The sequence below is a fragment of the Vulpes lagopus genome, chromosome 21 (assembly GCF_018345385.1).
Source record: "Vulpes lagopus strain Blue_001 chromosome 21, ASM1834538v1, whole genome shotgun sequence".
NCBI classification, from domain to species: domain Eukaryota; kingdom Metazoa; phylum Chordata; class Mammalia; order Carnivora; family Canidae; genus Vulpes; species Vulpes lagopus.
This window is the reverse complement of record NC_054844.1, coordinates 30,907,482-30,926,708: the sequence shown is the minus strand read 5'-3', so window position 1 is coordinate 30,926,708 and position 19,227 is coordinate 30,907,482. Positions and strand designations below refer to the sequence as shown.

General features: G+C 32.4%; 1 protein-coding gene across 1 annotated transcript in view; it reads left to right on the top strand.

Moving 5' to 3' along the window:
* The window catches only part of CPNE8 (copine 8), a 212,518-nt gene that overhangs the window by 168,597 nt on the left and 24,694 nt on the right, over positions 1–19,227 (top strand). The window contains exons 14-16 of the mRNA XM_041736348.1: positions 2,677–2,723; positions 8,426–8,607; positions 14,896–15,023. Of these exons, the coding sequence (XP_041592282.1) occupies positions 2,677–2,723; positions 8,426–8,607; positions 14,896–15,023 (357 nt within the window). The remainder of the gene's footprint in view (positions 1–2,676; positions 2,724–8,425; positions 8,608–14,895; positions 15,024–19,227) is intronic.

Sequence of the window (19,227 nt, the reverse complement as noted above, 5' to 3'; positions counted from 1 at the left end):
AATAATAAATATCTCCTTTTTTAGAATTCTTATGTACAATATAGTTCTTTAATTGGTAGCCATGCTTTTCCTTACAGTTTTGCTAGGCACAATTTTGGCTTTGAAAGGACCATTGTATCTCCGATTATCAAAACTTTTTCTCTGCAACTAATGCTTCTAAGAAGTTGGTAGTTATGCTACACATCTTGGACCATCCTGGAGACATAGTAGAAACCATCATAACATGAATGCATTCATTCACCCAACAAATACAGTGAGGTTCCAACATTGTCAAAGCATTGTGCAGACACTATTCCAAGAGACAATTGAATCAAGACAAGGTATCTATCCCTGCAGCCTAAGGGAGATTAAACCAAAGACTCAACACCTAAACTGACCTCTATAATTAGCTAAAACATATGTTCTTGAAGCTCAGAGTTATTGTTCATTTCTGAAGAGGTATCATTTGGGAAAAAAATAACATGAAAAGGCATTTGTACTGATAATTTTGTGATTTGCATATTGAACAACATACTTGATAGAAGGGCTAATTTGCCCAACCACAAGAATGTACCCTGGCATTCTTACCATGAAGGATATTTGTATAGTATCATTTTTATGTTTGTAACATAATAATCACTCTCTTTTATTATGTTATTATAGTCAAGCAGTTTATAAATATTTAATTATAGAAATAGAGTAGTATGGAGTTTATGAATATGGTATTTGAGGGTAGATGTGAATTCAGATTTCAATACTGGCATTTATCACTGGTGTCAAAGTTATTAAGCTTTGTGAGCATAGATTTCCTTGCCTGTAAAAGGAGAATCATAGTATTTTTTAAAAAAATCATTATAAAGTTAATTGATATACACTAAGTAAAAACATTTTATATGCTTATGATATATAATATTTGTAAAATGTATTACAAATAAATATATAGAGAAAGATATAATATTTCATTTAATTTGTCTGTCAGGTCTTGCTATTATTATGTGCCGGGCACTTACCTCTGAGAATTTTGAAACTTGGCTAACGTCAGCAACTGGTTTGCTGGAATTCAAACCCTGTTCTTTCAGACTTAAAAGCTTTACCCTTTCTGATATACCTGTAATACCCTTTATTACAATAACTTCTTTCCCCGGCAGCAGAATTACGAAGCAATATACTGATGGTGGCTCTTCTTTTCAATTCTTCAAAGGGATTCATTATCTCAAAGTGTCCTCCCAAAAGTCTCACTATATTCATTTTCTAAAATTTTTTACTCCTTTTGGTTCATACTTGTTAGTGTTATGCTCCAAATTAGCCTATATTCTTAGCCTATAAACCTAATTTCTACTGAGAAAAAAATTACCTATAACTATAAAGAGACTCTATATTAGTTTTTATTAAATGTAAAGCACAAAAGGTTGTTCATTCCTTAGGGAAAAAATGTGTGAATTTGTTTCAATACCTGAATAGTATTAGGGATTTTGAAGCTGAATTTTTAGAAAAACAAGGAAATGTCACTATAATTTATACTAAGAGAACTACAAGGGATCCTATACTGTAGTACCCGTTATCATCATCATCATCATTAGTGATAGTTTATTTTTTTTATTTTTTTAATAAATTAATTTTTTATTGGTGTTCAATTTACCAACATACAGAATAACACCCAGTGCTCATCCTGTCAAGTGTCCCCCTCAGTGCCCATTAGTGACAGTTTAAATAGCAGTTCGAAGTGTTAAATAGCAAACTTCGAAGTGTTAAATAAGTTGTGCAATATGCTCAAAGTAATTTGTTTCTAAAAATAAGATGATTTATAGTACCATGTTTTCAAATGATTTACTTTTAAAATTATTTTTTAAATTATATATGATTGTAGGTGATCCCAGTAATCCTACCATTGTTGCTTATTCGTGTTTTTTTTTTTTGCCTTCATTGGTAAGAGGTGGAGTTACATATGCAAAGAGTATTTAGGTGTATACAAAAGTGAGGTTTTTTTAATATAAATGCCACCTCTTTGGTTTTTATCAGGAAAAAAAAAGCAGGAACTAACCTATTCCATTAATATAAATGAAAGTTTATATTATATATAATCAACATCATCTATATAAATATTTATCTATGTCTATAAATTCACGCATCCAGGAATACTGTGAGTACTGAGGGGTAGACCTTTATCTGAAATACTTAATTTCAGAAGAATGCAGAAGAAAATCCTGTGTGTTCAGGGTTGTGAAAAGAATTAGTTTAAGAAAGATATTATTAGAGATGATTTTTGCTGTGTCATATTTTTAAGGGTATAATGATTCAACAATGACTACAGAACGGTTTTAAAAGCAAATTGATAGTAAATGCTGGTGTTGGTGACTGGCAAATCATTATTTGCAGTTTGACTTCTTTCTTATGAATCCCTAACTTAGTTATTGTTACCAAAAGGAGCTATTTTTATTCCTGACACTTTATTTCTTATTTTAGAGTTGTATGGTTATAAAAGTATTTTGCTCAGTTTTTACCTTTTAAAACTGCCTATCCTGATGCTATCCAGTGGGTACTGTAATTTCCCTGCTATCATCCATATATTATTCCTATACATAGGAATAGTAACATTTAGGAAACTAAATGATGTTAAAAAATTTGATAACACAAATGGAAAACAAACATTTTTCTATGAGATTAGTTATTAATGATTCTTATTTACTTATATTCTAGAACGCAAATCAATTTCACAGTGGCTATTGATTTTACAGCATCAAATGGTGAGTATTATAACTATCACTAGTAAAAAATTTCAGCAGTTAATTGAGAAATAAATATTTCTTTTCATGAGGTTAGATATCTTATTCCTATATTTACATACTTCTGAAGTGTGTCATGTAAAATTCAGGTCAGTTTCCCTTCCTCTTTACTATTATGAAATAGGTATACAAATGACTAGAAGAAATTTTAAAAATGCCAATAGTCCCATTCAAATTTATTAAATATTAAGTTTTTAATTTTTGCTTCACATATTTTTAAAAAGAAAATTTGAAACCTAGTTAAGCCCATTGTGTACTTCAGCCTATTTCTTCTATTCTCCCTTCATCTTCATACATAACCTTAATACTGAAGTGTGTTGAATTATCTTCATTTTCTAGTATTTTTATATGTATTAATATATGTAAATGTAATTCAAATACATGTACTTTATGCAACTCAATTCATCTTTCCTTGACTATTTTTAAGAATTACTCATTTTAGCACATTTATATTTAATTCAGGGAAATTGTCATATAACACCCCATATACAGATATTCATAATTTGTTTATCAAACATTTCAAGAAAGGAAAGATAGTCAACTTTTAAAATTTTATTTTGAAGTAACTTTGAAACAGAACAATCATTTGACGTGAATTATTATGTATCATAAGAACAGGAATAGGAAGAAAATTATAAACCCTGAGGAAGTAATATTTCAGGAATGCAAGGTTGGCTTAATATTAAAAAATCAAATAACTTACCATGTCAATAGAAGCAAATGTAGAAATCATGTTGTCCTGTCAGTTGATGCAGAAAAAAGCATTTGGCAATGTCTAACACATTTTCAGAATAAAAACACTTAACAAACTAGGAATAGAAGTTGACTTATTAACTTTATGAAGGGAAAATATGAAAAACTCATCCCTAACATAGCTTAATGCATTCCCCCTAAAATGAGAACTAGGGCAAGGATGTCTGCTTTTGCCGCTTCTATTCAACGTTGTACTGGCAGTTGTCATTATAGCAATTAGTCAAGAAAAAGAAAAAATATCCAGATTGGAAAGGAAGAATTAAAATGATTTCTATTTGCAGATAACATAATCTTATATGTAAAAAATCCAAATGAATTCACTAAAAATCTATTAAAACTAATAAATAAGCATAGCAAGATTGAAGGATAAAATATCAATATATAAAAATCGGGTCTTTTCCTATATAGTTCCAGTTAACAATCTGAAAGTGAAGTTAAGAAAATTCCATTTACAGTAGTATCAAGAGGAATATAATACATAGGAATAAGCTTAACAAAGTAAGTATAAAATTCACACTCAAAAACTATATTCTGAAAAAAATCTTGAAAGAAATGAAAGATCTAAGTAAGTGGAAAAATATGCCATTTTCATGGATTAGGAAATTCAACTGTTGAGAGAAGAACATTTCTCAAAGCAGTGAACAGGATCCATGCAATCTCATTCAAAACCTGAAAGACCTCTTTTGCATAAATGATGATCCAGAAACTCAGGGAATTTTAAGGGACCCAGAAGAGCCAAAGCAGACTTGAAAACAGAGAACAAAGTGAGAATATTCATATTTCCCATTTTGGAAACTTACTACAAAGCAACAGTAACCACGAAAGTACAGTGCTGGTGTAAGATAGATGTATAGATCCATGAACTAGAATAGAGATTCCAGAGACTAAAATTAACTGATTTACGAAGGGTACCAAGACAATTCAGTAGGGAAATAATAGCTTTTTCAGCAAACAATGCTGGGATGACAGGATAGCCACCTACAAATGACTGAAATTGGACCTTTTCTGCATATCAAAAACAAAATTCACACAAAATAGATCAAAGACCTAAATATGAGGACTAAAATTATAAACTATTAGATGGAAACAGGGATATACCTTCATGACCTTGAATTTGGCATTGATTGTTAAATATGACACTAGAACATAAGCAAAAATTAATTAATTAATTAAACTATCAATCAAAACCTTTTGATGCTTCACAGAACACTGTTAACTAAGTGAAAAGACAAACCTCAGAATATGAGAAAATATTAGCAAATCATATATCTCATAGAGAACTTGTATCCTAGAATGTATAGACTCTAATAATTCAATATAAAGACCAATAACCCCATTTTAAAAATGGGTAAAGGATCTGAATAGACATTTTTCCACAGAAGATGTACAAATGATCACTCAATAAGCAAAGGAAAATATATTTTGCAAACTTAGACATCAGGAAATGCAAATTGAAACCATAACAATACTATGTCACACCCACTAGAATGGCTATAATCCAAAGATAACATGTGTTGGTGAGGATGTGGAGAAATTGGAAGGCTCACGCACTGAATGTGAGAATGTAAAATGGTATAGTCATCTGAGAGAATACATTGGCAGTTCTTCAAGTTGTTAAACATAGAGTAACCATAGGGCCCAGCAATTCCACCCCTAGATGTATACACAAGAAAGATGGAAACATATGTCTATACAAAAACTTATACAGAAAAGACAGTGTAAAGACTTATACAGAAAAGGCAGTGTAATAGCCATTATGTGGAAACAGTCCAAATATTCATCAATAAATGGATTTTTAAATGTGATATATTCATACAGGAGAATACTATTCAGCAAATATGAAGTACTGATATGTGCCATGACATAAATGAACCTTGAAATCGTTATGCTAAGTGAAAGAGGCTAGTCACAGAAGGCCACATATTATGTGAATCCATGTATATGTAATTTCTAGAAGAAGCAAATTAGTAGAGACAAAGATTCATCATTTCTTAGAGCTGAGCTGGATTGAGTGATAAGGGAGTGATAGTGAATAGGCACAAGTTTTCTTTTTGAGGTGATAAAAATGTTGTCAATTGGGGTGACTTGTACTTATCTGTCAATATATTAAAAATCACTGAATTGTACATTTTAAATGGTTGAATTGTAAGTTATGTTCAATAAAGCATTTTTAAAAAAGAGTGTAGTCAAGTGTGATTTTTTTTATAAAGGCACAATGTACCTCTAAAACAAAATCAGATATGTTTGTTTGATAGTATCCAGTGTTTAAAATATTACAAAATCCTTAAGTATAAAGTAGTAGCTATGAATAAGGACTATGGAATCTGACTGCCTAGATTTACATTCTAGTTTTATCAACTTTTACTGTGTGATTCGGGGCAAGTTATTTACCCTGAAAAATGGATATAATAAAAAAGTACCTGTGTCATAGACTTGTTGAAAGGTTAAAAAAATATGAAGTAAGATATTCAATGCATGTTAGATTCCATGCTATTATAATTATCATGGATATTAAAAAAATAAATAAATAAAAAAATAAAAATAAAAAAAATAAAAAAAAATTATCATGGATATTAGTTGGATCCCAGTGTTATCAACTTACCACAAGCTCATTCTTCATATGCATTGATGCAGGTACAGAGATGGCACAAACATGGTCCCAGATTCAAGGAATGGGCAGTCAATGTAGCAAATGTTTAATTGCCAAATTTTGTGGTGCAGAACACAAGAGTCCTAGAGGTAGAAGAGGAAAGACAATAAGGGTTGGAATAAGCAAGGAAGGCTGTCTGGTGCAAATAAAACATAAGCTGGAGTGGAGTCAAGTGACTTCTAGGACAGGGTGGCAACTTGAGAGGTAAAAATAGGAAGGAACATATCTTTAGTGATACAAGGAAGAGATAGTCTGATGAAGATGCTGGAAAGAGACAGGCAGGTCTTTGCATGGGTGGGATCCAGCCCTGCTATTCAGGATAGGCGAAGATGTTTAGACATGCTGGAGTATGAGTGATATTTGTATTTTAATTTTAAGTTACAGTTATCTTAATAAAATAGACCTAGTTGCCATCAACCATTGGGTAACAATTCTTATTATATTTGAGAGTTATGTTAAATGACCACTCAGTAATGATATTACTCCACTGTGGCTCCAGTGGCTTTTGATCAAGGACAAAATTCTAACTATAGAAGAAGGTGTCTTTGGAAAATTGCACCAGATAATTTAAACAGACCAGGAAGACTTTATTTAGGACTGTTGCCATAGAGGTCAAGGTTACTGGGATGTAAGGGAAAATTTGAACTCAGTGCCTCCAAAACAAAAGGTGGGAGGGGTTTGAAGTGTTGCCTTGATCTAGTGGAAAAGTAATGAGGGACATTAGAGGGGACATCAGTCTGTTTGCTAATTAGAATTTATTAAAGTTAGGCTCCCACCTTTACAAAGAGACTAGGGGTAGAAGTACTATCTTTCTACATGATTACATTTCAACGGGATGGCTCCAGGTCCTGGAGAAAGATAGTCCTGGGTTGTAGAAGATTTATATCTCAAAGGTACAGAGAAAGAATTTACAATTGCAAGTTTTCTAAAGCAAATGCTCTAAGAAAAGGAGGGTCAGGAACCTGTAGTTATGAAGAATCCTTTCCAAAGTTTAGTCAAATTGAAGGGAATGAATGTTAAGGCCACTTTGTCAGGAGATCCTTTTTCAGAAATTTCGTCATGTAGAACCAGCCCTTGAATGCCAGTAACCCTTTGGAAATATAAATGTATTTATGCAATGTATTATTTTTAGACCAGAAATGTTCTGTGTATAATTATATGTATTATAAACCAAGGGGAGATCACTCCTTAATTTTGTTTCTCTCTGGATCTCAAGCGCTTATTATTATTATTTTTTTTTATCAGAAAAGGACTGTGCCCTAAGGCTTTCCTCCTTCAGGCAATGTTTTAAAGTAGAATTGAGCTTTATGTGCTATTACAAGTCTCATTTAACTTTCTATTTTCACTTAAGAGACTAAATGGACTTTCAAGCAGCCTTTGTGCTGGTAATTAGGGCAACTCAATGTGAATCTCAATATGTTTGAGTGGTAGAACTTACATTACTTTCTCTTTCAAATTCATCTCTGATTGAAATGCAACATCCTACATAAGTATATTGAAATTTCAGAACCTTATGGCTGACCCAGACAGTAATAACAGTAGCAGTTAAACCTTCTATTTCTATGGTGCTTTATTATTTTTAATCACTTTCACACATATAATCTCCTTTTGTCCTTCCAGTAAACACTGGGGTAGGATTTATTGCAGACATTTTATAGGTATTGTCTTGAAAATTGCAAGACTGGACTTTGAGCCTTCTGGCTCCTCATTTAATGTCTAGTTAGAAACTCCAAATCATTTTTCAGAGAGAGATATTTAATTGGCTTGAATTTTAAAATCCCTATGCTTTCCTCTTTAAAGTGATTAAATTGAGATATTTTTCAAATATTCAATTTATGTTTGTAATAGAACTTTAGAAGCCTTCATAGTCCTCTAATTATAGGCATGAGGGTTCAGCTAAAGGTACATGATTTTTTAAAAAATAAAGATGACTATAAAATCAGTTTAACAAATGTGCTTTAATACTTCTGCAACTGAGATTCAAGAGTAGCCTGTAGCATTGACAATGAGGAATAATTTCTGAAAAAAATCTGCATATGCTTTGGCATATCTTTGGAAAACCTTCCACATGTCTGATACAATGTAATGAATATTTTTATGTTAATATCCATCCAAAAAGAAATTATTTGACACAGTATGGTTGTAGGCAGAAAACATAATTTTAAGTATTTCATTCCAAAATAGGCATCAAGAAAAATGTCCAAAAAAATGACATCTTTGGCCTGATCAGTCATGATTGAAATATTTTTTCTGTCATCAGGCAACCCCGCCCAGCCCACATCTCTCCATTACATGAATCCTTACCAACTGAATGCCTATGGAATGGCACTGAAAGCAGTGGGAGAAATCGTTCAAGATTATGACAGTGATAAAATGTTCCCAGCTCTAGGTTTTGGTGCAAAACTGCCTCCGGATGGAAGGATATCTCATGAATTTGCTTTGGTAAGAATACGTCACAAGGATTTGATCTTTCGAAGAAAATAATATGTTGGATCTTTTAATATTGGTTCACCACTTACGCTTTAGTCAATTACGTAGCAATATTTTGTGACTGTAAACTCAACTTAATTTTGGTAAATGATTAATTTAGGAGTGAGGTGTTAATGGTAAAAAAAAGACAGTTAAAAATATTAGTAATAAGTATATCTAAAATGTATCACGTTTTAGATGTGGCCAAGCAAGTCACTAAAGCCAGCCCGGTTTTCAAACAACCATCACCTCTCAGTGGGAGGCTATCTCAAAGAATCTGTGGCTATCTTAATCTACCATCTAATAAAATGGCATTTCTTTTCAAATTTAAAGGAATAGTTATGGCTAGAATTAAATTTTTAAATGTGGGGCAGCCCTGGTGGCTCAGAGGTTTAGCGCAGCCTTTGGGCCTGAACCTGGAGACCCGGGATCAAGTCCCGTGTCAGGCTCCCTGCATGGAGCCTGCTTCTCCCTCTGCCTGTGTTTCTCTCTCTCTCTCTCTCTCTCTTTCTCTCTCTGTCTCTAATAAATAAATAAAAAATCTTTAAAAAAAATTTTTAATGGAAGCAATGATTACAGCATAGCTAATTATGATTTCAATATAATGGAGTAGATATGACTGGAATAAATATTTATCTAGTTAATATTTACTCTACATAGATCTAGCCCATATTGTGTGATTTTTAGAGAAGCAATGTACTGCACTCTACCTTCAAAATAAACTCCACAGAGATAATGCTTATAGATCCAATCAGCCTTACTCTCACTGTACTTGTGATAAAATAATGAGAAAATCAATATAGGAATGGTTGGCTATCACTTTGAAAAGTTTTAGCTTTTCCTATAGAAGTGCCTTCCTACCCTCTATACATTTCAGAAGTTACCTCTTCCATCCCCATTTTTTTTTGTAGGACTTTGTTCTTGTTACAAAAGCAATGCATAATCATAGAGATTTTTTTAAGTTCTCAAGCAAAGTAGACAAAAATAATAAACTACTATTTATTGAGTAATTACCAAATATCAAGCCAAATGCTTTACAATAATTTTCTTACATAATTTTCATAAGATTTCTATGTGGTAGGTATATCATGACTATCACATAGTACTACTCTTGCAAGTGCTACTCCTATCGAATGAATAATATAGTGAAATAGTGCCCAAGTGTTGTATAATTCAGCTCAGAGTAACAGGAATTAAGCAGGTTCCAGAGGACAGGACTTGAACCCAGATCAGTCTTGTTTTAGAATACATGCTCTTTAACTGCTACTAAAGCACATTTTATAACAGTACCTACAATCAAGCCTACCTCTGGGATATGTGCTTTATTAACACCATAGTATGATATTGATCATGATATACACACACACATACATCCAGAGCTTTTATATGATTAAATTTAAACTTCCTTAATTATCTTTTAAAGCAGTATTTTCACGTTTTTATTTCTATATCTTTCCTTGCTTATCTGTTCCATTGCCCACGCAATTGCCGAAAAGGTCGCTGGAGGCTTTAATTCTTTCTTCCATGAATTAGCCCGCATGCCACATTCCCAGCGTCATATAAAAATGACTATTGGGATTTTGTTGTGTCTTAGAGAATTAAAATCTCCCAGAAACTTATAAAACCATGAAAATCACTCATGTGACGCTAAGCCTTAAGTGCCTCAGGAAAAAGGTCATGAGCTATTTTAAAGCTTAAGAAAATGAATAATTATGTTAAACTAAATGAGGTTTATTAATTTTTCCTGCCATATACTTCTTCTCACCCTTGCTTATGATTTTTTAACTTTGATCTTTCTAATCTTCTCTTTTTCTGCATTTCCTACCTCTAAATTCATTCCTTATAACAAAACCTATGCAAATAATGCTATTGTTAAGGAAGGATTTTTTTTTTTATTATTTGCATCTTAAAAAGTTCTTTGAACCCAGTTCATATACTTAAAGGATAGAGATCATACCTCTTTTAGGTTATGAAGAATAGTCTCCCAAATTGAAGATGGAAACAACCATGATGATGCTAATGAGTCAACTTTAACATCACTGATCAATTAATTTTTTTCAAACCACTTTTGTTTTCTTGGGTAAATAAAGGCAGAATTAAATAGGCCTTCAGTATTAGTATTTGATTTAATTTTTTGGTACAGTGTTCTGTTAACCTCATCCTAAGTAACTGCAATATGTATCTATAGGTGCTGAAATGGCAAATAGGAAAACCAGTCCCATGTCAATCTGGCAATTAGTATATTCTGTAATCCTAAACCCTCATATTTTCATGGTAATTTATGATACATTTTCATGAATTTTATCATACCAAGTTCAAATAATCTTTCAGATATCAAGGAAGGCCTTCTAAAAATTAAATAATCCCTAGTGGATGAGTTTATGGCTAGCAGAAAAATGTAATTTTTAATGTTTTCTTTGCTGTTAATCAAAAGGCCTCAGATAAACCCCAGTCTTCATATAAATATGAATAACAATATACATGTATTCCATAGTGGAAAAAGAACAGGGAATAGAAATGGAAAGGAAGAATGTCCTAGTACCACCGTGTTAGCACAAAGGTTGTAAAAGGGAATCATTACTCTCCTCCTGTTATGATTCTGATGACTCCTTAAGTTGTTACAACAAAATATAATAGTGTAGACCTTTAGGGGAGGTATTTGTAATGGTCATATGGCCAGTGACCCTTTAAAGAAAGGCTCCTGCAATGATCAATCTTGAAATGCTTACATCTGTCCAAGTGATTTCTCACTAGAGCTATAAAAGTGCTGGCCTACTTTTCCCTTATTTTGACATTTATAGAAATCTGCACAATTTAATATTTATATGTCTGTCTTTTCTTCCATCTAGATGCTAACAATTTAACAGCCTAGGGTCTTAACACTGTATGCATAAAATTGAAGATCAACAGATGTTTATTGAATAAAAAGGAGACTTCTTGTCGATCTTCCCCACATAAGCAATCGCTGGGCCGCAATGGATACATTTCAAAGAGTAAAGCAACAACTCCTTAGAGCTTGTCTTCAGCATTTTGTCAGCTTGTTAGCCTTGCTGAAAAATGTTCTAGGCTCTAGGCAGCAACAGAGACTACATGGCCTTCTGTCTTGGAACTGAATCTAAATCCTCAATACAATGCTTCAGGGAGCCAAATGGATGAGAAAACGGATGAGAGCCGGACATCCCTCCCCACTTAAATCTGCGTGGTGGGATTAGTGCTCATTTTGAATTCTGTTCTTTATGTTCTACGCATTCTACAAAATTAACATTCATTATTTTATAAATGGGAAAGGTAGTAAATTAAAATGGAAATATAAAATAGGGCATCCACTGCACTCTTCATTAATAAACAACAAAATTGAATGCACTTATATTCAAAAATATCCTGTGCTTTTCTTTTGTGCTAGATCTACACATATGCTTATTTTAATTTGTTTTAACAAGTAAAATCTAATTGCTTGTTAGTAATTAGTAACTAACACACATAATTATTTTGTGAAATGAGTTTTTAAACAGGCTTTAAAAGTCTTTTTATAACGCATTACAACTTTGTCATTAAGAGGAAAATGTCGTTTTAATAGCTGTAAATTATTTTAAATAATCTGATATAATACAAAGCGTATATAAAAAAGAATGTATAATTTTGTGTCCTAAGTATTCTTGTCATCCAAAGCATATGAGGAATTCTTAGAGCAATTTATTACAGAATTAGGATTAATGCAGAAATCAGTGCTTTAAATATTCCATAATGATGAATAGGACATCCAATGATTATCTTTCAACAGAGAAATGAAATGGTGAGAAAGATGGTGACCTTGTTGTAATTTCAGTTCCTCAGGAAGAGAGAAAATGTATTATTTTCTAGAAATATAAACCCTTAATTAAAATGTTAAAATGATGATGAGAAAGTAGCTCAGAACCATCCTGGTTTATATTTCTTCCTCTAAGGCAGATATAGAATGCATTTTTATATGTTCAAAATCAATAATGCGTTTTAATTTTAATTAGCTTCATATCTTCTCAAGGGAAAAGAATACTGTAATATTTTATTTAAAGGAAGGTTAGTTAGGTCAGCTCAGATTAATATCAAAAGCAATCATTAACTGCTTTGCACTAAATATTATTTTTTTAATTTTTTTTAATTTTTTTTTATTTATTTATGATAGTCACAGAGAGAGAGAGAGAGGCAGAGACACAGGCAGAGGGAGAAGCAGGCTCCATGCACCAGGACCCCGACGTGGGATTCGATCCCGGGTCTCCAGGATCGCGCCCTGGGCCAAAGGCAGGCGCTAAACCGCTGCGCCACCTAGGGATCCCTGTGCTAAATATTAAACTTATAATTTCAATCAATTAATGTAACCAATTTTATAATATAAAACTATAAAGAGGTCTTTATTATTATAAATTATAAGAGGTCTTTTATTATTTTTATGTTTTTCAAAATTTACATGATGGTCAATTAATTAAAAATTATGAAGAAAATACAAAATTAAAAGGAAAAAGTTGGTATATATCCCTCTCTCCCAAATGACAAAACTGAAGTAGTTGATAACATCTGCCCTAGTTTCCTAAGATCGCCTGTCTTTCAAAATGCTTAGAATTTTAAAACATGGTGGCGTGGTGGTGTTTAAGTGATTGGTCTCTGAAATTAAACTGTGTAGGTTCAAATACTGGCCCTCTCATTTGTTTTGTGTAATTTGGGGGCATACTAAACTCTCTGTGCCTTAGTTTTTTTCATTTGTAAAGTGAGGAAAATGACAATATTTTATCTACTCTTTTTAGGGTTGCTATAAAAAAAACTACCTAAATATGTAAATATTTTAATGTTAAGCTTGGTGTATAGAATTCAACAAATTTTAGTTACCAACTACCAGTCACTTGTGATTGTTCAGATAAAAATATGTATGCTGAAATTATTGTTAGCTATGTTTAAATGTAAATATGGCCTCTAGTGTTTTAAATATATCTTTTTTTTTTTTTAACTTACTTTCAGAGATGGAGTCTAATTCCCTTTCCCTTGAGCATGGGCTATACTTAGTGATACATTTCTAGCAAATAGATTGAAGTAGAAGTATTGGTATGCATCTTTTGAGACTAGCTTATAAAAGGTTTTGGGGCTTCCTTTTTGCTGTTTTTCTTTGATTAATCATTCTAAGGAAGTTAGCTGCTATGCTGTAAGAACACTAAGCAGCCCTATAGAGAGACCATGTTGACCTCCTGCCAGCAGCCATATAAGTGAGCCTTCCTGGAAGCAGATCCTGTAGCTCTGGTCAAGCTCGGAGATGCACAGGTTGGCATATTGATTGCCAACCCATGAGAAATGCTAAGTGAGAACCACCTGCTAAGCTGCTGCTGACACCCAAAAAATGTTTGCGATAATAGTCCTTGTTTTAATCCACTAACTTTTGGGATAATCTGCTACAAGAGCAATAGATAACTAATATTTGTGTTATTTGCCTTATTTATGTTAGTTGCAAAATCTAGAGTAGGAGAATTAAACCTAATAATAGCAAAGCATTCAAGATATGAAAAAGCTAGTCTAGGTCTCTAGGTATGAAGTGCCTTCTAGGTGCCATTTTCAGAATGAGAACGTGGTCACAAGCTCTATTTCCCTTGAACAACATGAATGCTTCTTTGATTCTTTTCCTTTTAACTTTTCTTGATATTTTCCACACCACATTACATTCCCCAAGAACCCTTCTCTCCTTGAGGTTATCAGTTGTGACCTAAAAATGCACATGTGGCAGATATTTTGTATTTTTCTTTCTATAAGGCTAAACTGAATGGATAGCGATTTTTTTTCTTGATTTTAATAGATGTCACTGCAGAAAACTTGGGAAATATTGAATAGTTTAAAGAATGAAATAAAAGTAACCAATTATATGTAATCACCCCGAGTTATCCACTGTTAATATTTTATTTACTTCTTAGGATTTTTATATATTCATCTCTACAAATACACAGACATGATAATGAAGACATTAATTATAGAATGTTACGATATTCAGCTTCTCAAGATTATTTAGAATATCCTATAGTTCTTTTGAAGAGTATCAGTTTTAATGCTTATATATTAGATTCATCATATCACAATTTATACAATATATTGTAAACTATTGTTGACTACTTAATGTGTTATTTTTGCTCTTATATAAATGATTGTTATTCTAAAATATCTTTGAGTGTCAACCTATCTTTCTTCTTTTCCAATTGATCTGTACAGACACTACTAATTTCTACTCCTTTTTGCCTGTAAATTCCACAGAATGGGAACCCTCAAAACCCCTACTGTGATGGCATTGAGGGGGTCATGGAGGCTTATTATAGGAGTCTGAAATCTGTACAACTGTATGGGCCAACGAACTTTGCTCCTGTAATTAATCATGTAGCAAGGTAAGTGGAAGTAGACAAGATATTTATTCTAGTATACTAGACTGCAGTGAAATTATAGTATTAGTTACCATGATTCCACAAATGAAAGATGTTTTCTTCTAACATACCTCCAAGAAAGTGAGGAAAAAGATACAATGGAAAGAGTCTCCATTGAGCTATCATAATACATTGCTAAGAACTTTACATCAAAGTCTCAATCAGGACCTGTATTTGTTCAATCAAGAAAAGTGTTTTAGTCTTTGAAAAGACAGCCATGAGAGCAATAACATGATCAATTATGATCTCAACAATGTAAATCATTCAGTATAAAATCACATTCCATAGTAACATAGAAGTAATAAGAGAACATGAAGACAACTAAAGCCTTTGAGTAATATATAGGACACATTATTTTAACCTCTCTGAAATTAATATAATAGCTAATTTTAAAAATTCCCAGAGCGCTACCTGTATATAGTACATAGTATTGAGATCAGAATATAATTGCTTATGATTCCAATTACATGTTCTGGAAAAAGTTTCTAAATGTAAAAATCTATATACATTTACTTATTTTTTTCGTGAGTGTATAAATAAGTAAATTAGACACCACTTTTAAAATCCTTAAAATGTTTGACCCAGTTGCAGATCCTATGAAGCATTGCCTTATTTTTAGAAAATTAAAAAAAGTGTAGCTTTTGTATCCTTCCTAGTATATAGTCAGAACATGAAAATATGCTGCATTGGGATAAGTTGATCATTGTGTAAAGTGATAAGAAATCTCAATTCTCTTTTTAAAGGTTCTGGTACTGTATCATCTCTATACTGGACATCATGAGTAACCTAAATGTGTTCTACTTTCCATTATCTGGGACATAGACAAGATACTAAAATACCCCTGTACCCAGGGCTGACCCCAGTAGAACACTCCTGTGGAAGTCCAACTCAGGTTGACAGTGATACATTGATGACCATTCTCTGAGTGTGACCCTTTAAGCTTAGGCTTTTGAAACATTTTCATCCATGGTCTGTTTTAACTTACGAATTTCACGTCCCAACCCAGAACACATACAACTAAAAAAAAAAAAGGATTATTTATGAAATAATACCTATCCTTTTCTTATATTTCCTCTTTATGTCTATGATGTCCTGTTCTTTTCTGTTATTCTTTTGTGTCTTGACCCACAAAATTGATTTCAGAATCCACTAATGGGTCATTACATGTAATTTGAAAAACATATCCTAGCTAATTATATTAGCCTATATGATTAGCATTATCTGTACTCTATTTCCTAGTTTTTTTTGGTGATTGTCAAAGCAGTATTAAAAAATAATATTATCACAAAATAAATTATAGTTGACTCTCATTCTCTTTCACACACTACTGTAGAGAATACTGATGTCTTTTTTTTTGTATATTTTTTTATTGGAGTTTGATTTGCCAAGATATAACACCCAGTGCTCATCCCGTCAAGTGCCTCCCCTCCCTGCCCATCACCCAGTCACCCCATCCACCCGCCCACCTCCTCTCCCACTACCCACTGATGTCTTTTATAAAAAAATACAAGAAAAATGATAAATGATCTCAGGGTCTTTAGATCGAACCACATGGCAACATGAGGCCTGCTTATGATTTTCGTTCTCTCTCTGTTTCTGCATCCCACTTGCACGCTCTCTCTTTCTTTCTCTCTCTCTCTCTCACAAATATAAAATAAAATAAGTTTATAATAGAAACTAAAGAAACTATTAATGGTAGTGCTTAGTCAATTTTAGTGGCCTGTAGAAAATGTGATTGTGATTGATACCTACTGTATCAATCAGGGTCCTCAGGAGAAACATAGCTAATTATAGATAAATATAGATGTATAGATAAATTTATTTTAAAGAATTGGCTCATGCAGTGGCAGGCACTGGCAAATCATAAATTTGTAGGGGAATCTGATAGGATGGAAACTCAGGCAGGATATTATATCCTTGCAGTCTTAAGTCAGAATTCCTTTTTCTTTGGAAACCAATTGGTAAAGGCCTTCAACTGATTGGAATGAGGCCCACCCAAATTTTTGAGGATAATCCCATTTACTTAAAGTCATCCACTTGTAGATATTAACTATATCTTCAAAATACCTTCACAAGAGGCACCTGGGTGACTCAGTCAATTAAGTATCTGCCTTCAGCTCAGGCCATGATCCAGAGTCGCAGAATTGAGCCTGGCATCCCTACTCAGTGGGGAGTCTGCTTATCCATCTGTCCCGCACCCTGCTTGTGCCCTCTCTCAAATAAATAAAATCTTAAACAAAGAAAAACAAAATATCTTCACAGGAATACCTTAATTAGTATTTAACTAAGTAACCTGCCGCCATAGCTGAACCAAGTTGACACATAAGACCATCGTACCTACCAAAAGATATGCATTACCATTATGTTGTACATTTAAAACAAATTTAAAATCAGAGAAATCCTTTCCATATATGAATTTATTAAGAGACCTAATGTCTATAACACTATGTTTAAATCTCTTTAGTAGTTAAAGAAGAACCATGTTAAGGAAATCATGTGTTTATAGACATGTGGTAATAATAAAGTGGGGTTTACTTATCCCCTTACTAACTCAATGCCCTCTCGGATATGGCAATTACTATGTTTACATTCCAGTTTAGATCATTTTTTTCAAAGGTTTCTCTTCATCTAGAATTCTACCTCAATAACTTCAAGATATTTGAAATATATTTTGTTGGTATATTTTACCAGCTTATTACTTCAAAATAATATAACAATGAAAATATCGATTATCTTTTCAGGCTATTGTGAAAATTTTACTATTTTCTTCAGTTGACTTAATAATGTATTTTTTCCTAACTACGAGTCATTTGTTTCTTATGCCTAACCAATTGCTTGTTTTGGGGCTGTCACATTTCAGTTTTTAAGAAGGATCTATCCATTTCTAACTATTGACTAGATTTTTGTATCTAAATCTAGATCCAGATAACCAACTAAAATTAAGTTTCATTTTTGAGCCCATAATGTATCTCAGGCAACGTGTTCAGTGCTAATTTCTTTAAATCTTCACAACAACTCTAAGAGGTGTCAGTAGTGTTATTATTTCTATTTTGCTGATGACAAAATGGATATGTAAGAGTGGCCATTTGTGGTGGAGCTGAAATTCCAAACAGAATAATCTTTTTCCAAGTACCTATGTTATGATGCCTTACATACTTAAACCCTTTTATCTCAGTTCCAGAGGTAAACATACATAAATGAGAAAGTGCAACAAAACTACATATGATTGTGGACATGGTGGGTCACTTCATTATACTGCCAAAAATAGTTTGGGTAACAACTTAATAACATAAAAATTACTGTGTTACTTTGTGTTGGAATAATTTAGATGTATCCCTTTATTTAGCATTAAGATTTAATTCATTGTGTATATCAAAATTAAACTACTTAAATACAACATTTCTGAGTCGGTTTCTTATCTTGTGTTGTGCTCCCGATTCCTATGAACTAATAATAAGCTAAGAAAATATTCCACAAATCTGAGCCAACCATTTATGAATTTTATAAACACAATCCCATAAAGTTGCTTGACAAAGACTCTAGTGGAATGCATTTGAATTCCAAAACTCTGACAAAATTAACCTCTCTCTCAGATTTACCATAGAAATATTAAAATATAAATTATAGATTGCCTATATTTGAACAAAGACATTTAGCAGGCTTTTAATGATAAGGGTTATAATTATGCAATTTACAAAAGAATTCATCATCAGGTTCCTTTAAGCAGCAAGCTTCTTTAATAGATTTAAAACATAATTTGAATCATAAGGCTATATATCAGTGTTACCTCCTGGAAGACAGATTGAGATGTGATCAGCTTCTACTTTCTACTTAACACATTTCTGTAGCATTTTAATTATCTTATTACAGATATATAATACATCAAAATAGACTAAATGAGAAGAAATGGTAGCAGAAAATATTATTTTGTTTGATACTTAGATTTATGTGCAAAGTGCAACAATATGCCAATGAATACTGCAAAAATCCCATAAAATCATGAAAAGTTTTAAAAGATTAATTCATGGTGCTTATGATGATAAAGACTAAAATGAAATTTATTTTCAAATTAGTGTATCTAGAGGTAGTGAGAGCCACACATTAAATTCATATTTCTTTCTGTAGCATTCAAAGTTAAGAAACATATAGCATTAACACAAGCACATAC